The following is a 9,312-nucleotide window of genomic DNA, read 5'->3' as shown; positions in this document are numbered from 1 at the left end:
AAAAACCAAAAAAAAAAAAAAAAAAAAAAAAAAAATTATTTTACTGGTAAAATCAGTCTTAAAGAAGTCATCTACTTGCACAATGAGAAATACATAACAACCTGGCTATAAGGAAATTTATCAGACTTCTATTTTTATTAATGAAAAATGAGAAGCCAGTGATGTGGTCAACATTAAATAATGTAAGGCTATTCATTAGGCAGCCTAGCCCACTGTGCAGGGAAAGACGTAAGTGTAAAGAATGCGATGAAAGCATTTTAATGGACATGAAAAACACGCACAGCCCGTGAACCCTGGTTCATCTTGACGGCTATTAAACATTTTCCCTTTATGTATGTGAGGGTTTAGACCTGAGCATGCGGTCTGGTCAGAGCTGCCATTCTGCCTTACCTCAGCACCATCGAGGGCCCAGTGTGTAGAACAGTTCTCATGATGCAGTAAAGGCTTCCTTCAGGACAGCGGCTGTAGGAAGGCAGCAGGCGCAGCAGACACAGGCAACCACACTCCAGCAGGGTCTGTGCTCATGTTCTAAACAGCTCAACACCTCCCTCCCAACAATCACGTGACCAGCCGGTACGAAGGCGAAGGCTCATGCCTGTGATCCCAACTCTTGGGAGGCTAAAGCAGGAGGATCGAGAGTTTTGGGCCAGCCTGGGCTACCCTTTGGGCTATCTTTGTTTAAGAAAAGAAAGAAGGAAGGAAGGAGAGAGGGGGTGAGGGAGGGAAGAAGTGAGGGAAAAGGGAGAGAGGAGAGATGGAAGGAAGGAAGCCAGTCTCATGGCTGAAAACTAATTCTATTTATGTTCATTCTTCAGTTTCCACTTTTAAGTCAGTCCTTGCTATTCTGACCTAAGATTAACTTCCTTAAAGAAAAGGAGCGTGTGGCCTGCCAAACTCTACCTACAGCAGTGTTCTCACCCTGTGGGTCAAGACCCCATCAGGGGTCCAAGGACCCTTTTCCAAGGGTCACATATCAGTTATTTACATTATAGTTCACAATAGTGGTAAAATTAAAGTTATGATGTAGCAACAAAAGTAACTTTATGGTTTGGGTCCCCAGAGCATCATTAGGAAGGCTGAGAGCCACTGCCCTATGGGACTGTGTTTCACCAAATCCATCCAACAAGAGCCCACTGGGTCCCACTCCCTCAGCTTTCTAACAGGTGACAAAAGCAAGCACCAGGTGATGGCCACAGCTGCTCTGCCCCAGTCAGGACTCAGTCTCCCTTCACAGACCACTTCCTGCCTGAGCAGCCTAATCAGGTCCCAGTGAAAGACCAGGAGATCACCAGGAAGCAGTTCCAGCATTCCCTGACAACAGCCAAGCCTGCCACACTGCCTCTCACTCCTTTCAACAAAACTGACAGGTTAACACAAGCGGTTTTCTCAAAATGGCCTCATATTATAAGAACCCACTCCTGCCCACTTGTGTGACGTCATTCACTGCCATACTAAATGAAAACACAAGACACTGAAAACAACCCAATGAACACACGGCCCAATGACTAATTGACTTAATCCACTATTAAATGCTTTGCCCCCACCAAAAGGAGTGGTAGGGCTTAATAATATACAGAGGGCTCTTCAAGATATAATCAGTTCAAAACATGGTCAAGCAACCTTAATTAGTAGGCAGAGGAAGGAGGATATCTATGAGCTGGAGGCTAGCCTGGTCTACAGAGCAAGTTCCAGGACTGCCAAGGCTAGACTGCAAGAAACTCTGTCTTGAAAAAAAAAAACCAAAGAAGGAAAACAGTACATAGGATTCATGCTATTTTGGTCAAAAGTTAGGATGATATATGTGCATATTTGTTTACATATGCATAAAATAGCATTCAGAAGGATATTTGAGCAAAGGAAAAACGGTCACCTCTGGGAACAGTTTGGGGAGAGACTCAGGCAGAGAAGGGACAGAGGAAGACTAGCACAGTTTTTTAACTTTCATATCCTTTGGAATCTAAACCACAAAAATGCATATTTAGGAAAAAAAAGAAGTAAAATTTTAACTTTTTATTTCCAACCACAGACATCATGGTCAACACTGGGAGGGCCCTTGCCTTTCTTCCTGTTAGGAATGTCCAACCTTTACAAAACAGCCATCTATAACCCAAGACCCCATGCTCAGCTAAGCTTGTAACTTTGCCTTGGGCCACACTGATAATCATCCTCCAACCCACGAGGCCCACAGCCTACATCACATCCCCTGCACACCATTCTCCAACACACATGGCCCTCGGCCTACATCACATCCCCTGCACACCATCCTCCAACCCACGCAGTCCGAGGCCTATTTAAACCCTTTGAGAGGACATGGCACCACCTTCCTAGTTCACCATAAAGGCCTGAGAAACAAACAAATGGTAGAGCAAAACACACCAAGAGCACTCTGGTCCTGCAGCTCTAAATGATGACCACGGCACACACATTGTGAACATGGCCCACACACATACTTCCACACCAACATATTCAGATACCTACAAACCAAAATATGGTAAATACTGATTTATTCTGCATTTTACCACCATTATGTACTTTAGAAACCTGTATAAAATCAACCACACAAACAGTTTATAAAGATGTTGCTAAGAAAAACAAAAAGGGAGCTGAGGAGACGGTTCAGTCAATAAAGGCTTACTTGAGGATGTGGGTCCATCACAGTCATTATCTGACAGGAGTTGTGGCATGCTCCTTCAATCCCAGCACTGGGGAGGTGGGGCCGGGTAGAACCCTGAGACTCAGCAGTCGGCCAGCCTTGCCTAATCCACAAGTTCAAGCTACACAAGAGACCCTGTCTCCAAAACCAAATAAGATCGATGGCACCTGAGGAATGACTCCAAAGGCTGACCCTCTGTCTGACCTCTACACTCATGAGCACACACACCCATCAACTGGCTAGACTGGCTGACCAAGCTCTGGGGTCATCTGTCAGCATCCTGCCTTACAGGAGAGTTACAGGTGCAAATGGTCACGGCCATGGTTTGGTTCTTTGAGACAGAGCCTTCCTACGCAATCCTGGCTGGCCTGAAACTCACTAGGTAACCAGTCTGGCTACGCAGGTACCACCACACCCAGAAGATTTTTGTCCTTGTATTAACATGGGTGCTGGGGACCCAAACCTAAGTCCTCTCACGTGCAGGGAAGGTTCTAGGTCTTCTACAAGAGCAGTAAGCATTCTTCACCACGGAGCACCCCTCCAGCCCCATGTTGTTTTGGGGTTTTCTTTTGAGACAAGGTCTTACTATATAACCCCGGCTGTACAGACCCTAGCAATCGACCTACCTCTGTTTCAGTAATTTACTTCAAAATGTAAAAAAAAAAAAAAGACAGAGAAACCAGGCATGGTGATACACATCTGTGAACCCAGCAATGGGGAAGCAGAGGCAGGAAGATCAGGAGTTTAAGGTCACTCACTGGCTGCTACACACATGGAGAACTTGGAGACAGCCTGTGCTACATGAGACCCTGCCTTAAACAAACAAACAAAAAAATAAAATAAACAGTCAAGGTTTCAAAGTGAGACCCTGTCTCAAAAAATTAAAAGCTCCACCCACACAGAAATAACAGAAACGCCCTTTACTGACGAGTGACAGAGAAGATGTACAGTCAGTCACACCACACGGCAGAGTCTGAGCAACAGAAAGGCATGAGAAGCATGTGGCCCGTACTGAGGACCATCTGGGAAAGACGCAGGCCTCGAAAGACCACAATTCCATTTAGAAACAGCTACAACTCTCACACTTGCTAATGCTGGGGAGAGGGGAGGGAGAGAGAGGAAGGGACTCCTGATGGGCACAGGATGGAGTCCCTTCAGATGGTCACCTGAAACTGTCCCAGTGCTGCATAACTCAGAGACTGTACACAAAGTTACAACAGGGAAACGATGTGTGGCTCACAGTGGGGAAAAAAAAAAATCAGTTTCTACTGTGGTTATAAAGTTAGCACAAATGCAGAGGTGTAAAACAATCAAACTGTATTATGGGGCAGTTGTGCAGGGTAGACGCCTAACAACAGTTCCCCAAGCAGAAACCAGAAAGTCAGCAAGTGACAAAGAGTCAGACACACGAGGAAAAGAAACCCTTTCCCTGCCCCTCCCAGCTCCCAGAAACTGCTCCTGTATCAAGGTTCATCATTCCACTTCAAAAAAGCCATAGCAGAGATAAATTTGTATGCATGTAAAATAATATACTTGGTATTCTGAGCTAACAAAACATTAGAAAGGCTAAGTTCATAAATAGGAAGCTGATTAAATGTGTTTAAAGGCTACTCTGTAGGCACTAGAAATAAAGCTATGATCTAAATGGTTACATATACAAAACATATTTTACTTAACCCAGGGAGAAGGGAAGTACAATTTTATCGTTTGTATGTAAACAAACTTGTAAGACTAAACGGGCTGTGTAGAAATAACTTCACACTACCTCTGAAGATACAGAAGAGCTGCCGCTGGCAAAAGTTGCCGGATAAAGGAGACAGAGCCGGAAGACCAAACCCCATTTCCTACCTTCTGGATTTTCTACTGACACACACGGCAACCAGAGTAAAAGCCCACTGGGAGGCAGCATATTGATAGCACAGGCCCCCGTGGCCTTCGATCAGAATTTTCAGGCTCCAGGAAGTGTCTTACCTGCTGGTTGGTGCAGGGAAAGAAAATGAAAAGAGCTGATTCCAGAAGGGGTCGTTTTCAGAGATGGACTCGGGGCCTGACAGCTTTTTTAAGTACTCGTTTTTCGGAAGATCACTGATCTTGCTGCTGTTCGATCCCATCTTCTATGTGGTAAGCAGCTCGTCCTCACACGGGCATTTCCACAAGACAACCTATGAAAAAATGGAAAGGCTATTCAAATTGTTCAAGTAAACATCACACTGTTTGTAGCATTGAGCTAGACAGACATAGAAAACTGCACCTCCTCTAAAGGCACACTTGCAAATACACTGGACCTCAGGTACGAATTCCCAAGGGAGGAAATCTACCTGAGCCGACAAACACACAAACATGTCAGTCACTGCATACACCTCACGTTAGGATGAACGTAACTGGGGATGGAGAGGCACTGAGCTTATGAGCACTCGCTGCTCCAGTCTAAGTGCCAGGGTTCGATCCCAGCACCCATGCATGGCAAGGCCATCCTCTGGTTCATATGCAGCTGGAGCCATGTGTACTCCTTTGATGATGGCTTAGTCCCTGGGAGTTCTGGGGGGACTGGTTGGTTCATATTGTTGTTCTTCCTGTAGGGTTGCAAACCCCTTCAGCTCCTATGCACCAGGCTTCCTTTCATGACAATAACAGACTGAACCTCTGAAACTGTAAGGTAGCCCCAATTAAATGTTTTCCTTTGCTCGAGATCACCAATAGAGGAGTTAGAGAAAGGACGATAGGAGTTGAAGGGGATTGCAACAATGGGAGGAGACTCCGGTCCTTGATCCCCTGAAGGCTCAGTAGATGCCCCGGTGTAGGGTAACTGAAGGCCGGGAGGTGGGAGTGGGTGGGTGGGTGGGTGGAGGAACACCCTCATAGAAGCAGGGGAGGGAGGATGGGGGCTTCTGGGGGGGGGTGCCTGGAAAGGGGATAACATTTGAAATGTAAATAAAGAAAATATCCACGCCGGGCCCACGCCTTTAATCCCAGCACTCAGGAGGCAGAGGCAGGCGGATTTCTGAGTTCGAGGCCAGCCTGGTCTACAGAGTGAGTTCCAGGACAGCCAAGGCTACACAGAGAAACCCTGCCTCGAAAAACCAAAAAAAAAAAAAAAAAAAAAAAAAAAAAAAAAAAAAAAAAAAAAAGAAAAAAAAAGTTATATTACAGAGAGAAAGAAAAAAGAAAGGAATATTTTCCTTTGTAAAGAAGAATTACTGTGGTCATGGTGTCTCTTCGCAGCAATTAAACCCTAACTAGGACAATACCACTCTCAAAAACGGTCAGATCCAACTGTGTCAGATCCAACTGTGCACAAAATCAGTAAGACTGGCTGAAATCAGGAGCAGCCCCAACAACTGCCTGCTGCTGACATCTGTTCACTCAACATGGAAGAAGACATGTTCTTCTCAAGGTCTGTTTCCAGCATAGAGAGCACACTCTATATGATAAAACACACTTTTAAGAAATTTAAATACAAATGCTAGCCAGGTGGTGGTGGCCCATGCCTTTAGCCCCAGCACTCAGGAGAGAGGCAGAAGGATCTCTGTGAGTTAGAGGTCAGCCTGGTCTAAAGAACAAGTTCCAAGACAGCAAAGCTACAAAGAGAAACCCTGTTTTGGGAAAGGGGGGTGGATACAAATGGCCTTTACGTGTTCAAATCAACAGGACAAACAAGGCAGAGCCATGAGAACATGCTGAGCTCATAAACAATGCAAGCCGGGGATCATAAAGTCATCCCCTGGCATCACAGAAAAGAAACGTACACAAGAGAGCTGTTTGAAACTAGGGAGACAAAGGGGCTGTAAGCGCCAAACACCTTGTGTGAACTTTGAACCCAGACTTGAAAAAACAAAGAAAAAAATGGAAGGGGAAAAAAATGCAAGCACACTTTACACAAATGAGAAATATGGACTTGGTTAGAGGATTACATGCGCTGACTCAGCAGGAAGATGACATCCCATATGTGGCTCCCCCTTCTGGGATTAAAAAGTCATTACATCTGCAACTAATTTTCAAACAGGAGTGCACTTTTTAACTAGTACAAAATAAAGATGAGAACAGGTAGTGTTTATTGTGGTATTCTACTCTTCTGCCTTTGAAACTTAGTAAAAATAATGTTAACAAGCAAGTAAAAAGTCTTACCAAATAAGTAAAAAACTACATATAGATACAACACTGAAAAAAATAATAGGCCTGAGCTAGCAGCTCAGTAGTAGAGAACTGCTAGTCATATAACACACACACACTCACACACACACTCACGCTCACTCACACACACACTCACTCACACTCACACCAGCATTTGGGAGTCTCAGGCAAGAAGAAGGCCAGAGGCTAGCCTGAGGTACATACCAAGCCCCTGCATCCTCTCCCCACGCGCACTCCCCAAAAGATAAAACCACGCTAATGGAAAACAGTTCATTTTTCAGGAAATAAGTTTTTGTACCTTGTTGTTTGCTATATGTGATCAAATGCCAATAAACCACACAAACACACACACAAAGGGGGGGGGGGCAAGAAATACAAATATCTTTTTTTTATTATTTATTCATTTACTATATGTAAGTACACTTTAGCTGTCTTCAGGCACCCCAGAAAAGGGCATCAGATCTCATTACGGATGGTTGTGAGCCACCATGTGGTTGCTGGGATTTGAACTCAGGACCTTCAGAAGAGCAGTCAGTGCTCTTAACCTCTGAGCCATCTCTCCAGCCCCAAGAAATACAAATATCACAATCCCAGCACTCGGGAGGCAGAGGCAGGTGGAATTCTGAGTTCGAGGCCAGCCTGCTCTACAAAGTGAGTTCCAGGACAGCCAGGACTATACAGAAAAACCCTGTCTCGAAAAAAAAAAAAAAAAAAAGAAATACAAATATCTTACTATGGTCTGTGGTCTACTACACTGTGCCAGTATAATTCCCTGACTTTGATAAAGAGATGCCAGAAGAGCAGAAGAGCCTGCCACTGCTTTGTGGTCCTTCACTCTCATCCACTCCCGCTGTGACTAGTGCCAACACCTTAGCCTGAGCTCCCTGGTGCTGGTGCAGCAGCTGCTGACCTCAAGCCTGAGCCAGCAAGAGATACTCCTCTGTGTCACCTCCTGGTGTTGAGGCCTTAGGTCCAATAAAAAGGCCTTTCGAGGCTGTGCAAGCTAGCTCAGTTGTTTACAGTACTTGTTGCTCTTAACATGGCCCCGGGTTCCAGACAGCGGCTCACAACCATACCTAAGTCCAGTTCCAGGGGATCCCTCCCAATCCCTGGCCTCCTCAGGCACCACACACACAGTACATACATATGGTCCACACACATGCATGGTACATAAAAATCATTCACACATGAATCTCTACGATCAATATGAAGAGGCTGGCCTAGAAGTTGCTCTGTTGCTTAAGCTGGCCTCAGCCTACACTCCTGCCTTAGCCTCACAAATGCAGAGATAACAGGTGTGCAACACCATGCCTGGACTCAAGTGGGTTTTTGCATGTGTTTGCATGTGTGTTGGGGGGGGGGTGCTATTGTTTGGGTTTTTTTTTTGATTGTTTCTATGTGGGTTCTTATTTATGTGTGCAGGACTTTTGCCTGCATGTATGTCCTGTGCCCCACATTCATGTAGCACTTGAAGAAGCCAGAGGAGGGTGTTGGATCCCCTGAAATGGGTTTAAGCTGAGCCACTTCTCCAGCCTCTTCTTGTCTGCATTTTAAAGAGGATCTTACATAGTCCAGGCTGGCCTTAAACTTTCTATGTAGCCAAAGATGACTTGATCTTCCTACTTCTACGTCCCAAGTGCTGGAATTTCAGGGCTGCATTGCCTCGCCCAACTTTCAGGTGGCCATGTCTGCTCACTTCTGACCTTCGTATTAGTGACATGTCCAAGCTGGGAACACAAAATGAGGGGACAGCTGCTGCAGCAATTAACAAGAGAAGTTCAGAGAATAGCTGGGCCAAAGACAGGACACAGAGAGGCTCCCAAGAGCTGAAGCCAGGAGATATGTCCTAGTCCATGGAAAGGTTTCTAGGAGCTGCCAAACCTGAAGGTTAAGGGTCTGAGCTACCTTGGGCCTGTAAGCTATACTACCGTGTCATAGGCTGAGGAGCCCAAGAGCTGTAAGAATCGCAGCTATGGGGCAGAGATCTCAGCACCAGTGGCCTACTCGGGAGCCCTGAAACCAGCCGGTGCCACCTGCAGCTGCTGCCACTCATGCTGTGAGAGGTCAAGGATTATAATAGATGCCAAGCACCAGGCCTACTGATACCCAAAACTCATTGCAACAACCTCTGACCCAGTTGCCTGCAGCTTTAAGTCTCTGGCTTGAACTGAAGTAAAGGGCACAGAGGATTAGAGCTGTAAAACCTCAGGGTCTGAGGCTAGCCCCTAAGGACACACAAGGGCCCACAAGTGCCAAAACTGGAAGAGTTCCTTCACACCGCTCACAATTCCAACCTGGAGAGTACAAAAGGCCTGCAACCAGCTGATGAGCAGCAAAGACATGCTACCACTATGCACACAGGCATACGCATATGCAATAGATTTCTCTGCCAACATAATGAGCCAATTCAAGCCGAATTAAAAGTATAAAAGCGCCGGGCGTGGTGGCGCACGCCTTTAATCCCAGCACTCGGGAGGCAGAGGCAGGCGGATTTCTGAGTTCGAGGCCAGCCTGGTCTACAAAGTGAG

General features: G+C 45.9%; 1 protein-coding gene across 2 annotated transcripts in view; it reads right to left on the bottom strand.

Moving 5' to 3' along the window:
* Window positions 1–9,312, bottom strand: part of Dym (dymeclin) — a 274,143-nt gene that overhangs the window by 245,673 nt on the left and 19,158 nt on the right. For both annotated transcript variants that reach the window (XM_029471781.1, XM_021150437.2), the window contains exon 2: window positions 4,625–4,815. In XM_029471781.1, coding sequence (XP_029327641.1) covers window positions 4,625–4,764 — 140 coding nt within the window. In that variant the 5' untranslated portion in view covers window positions 4,765–4,815. The remainder of the gene's footprint in view (window positions 1–4,624; window positions 4,816–9,312) is intronic.

The sequence above is a fragment of the Mus caroli genome, chromosome 18 (assembly GCF_900094665.2).
Source record: "Mus caroli chromosome 18, CAROLI_EIJ_v1.1, whole genome shotgun sequence".
Classification (NCBI taxonomy): Eukaryota; Metazoa; Chordata; class Mammalia; order Rodentia; family Muridae; genus Mus; species Mus caroli.
Note: the sequence above shows the minus strand (reverse complement) of the source record. Positions and strands in the feature narration are given on the sequence as shown.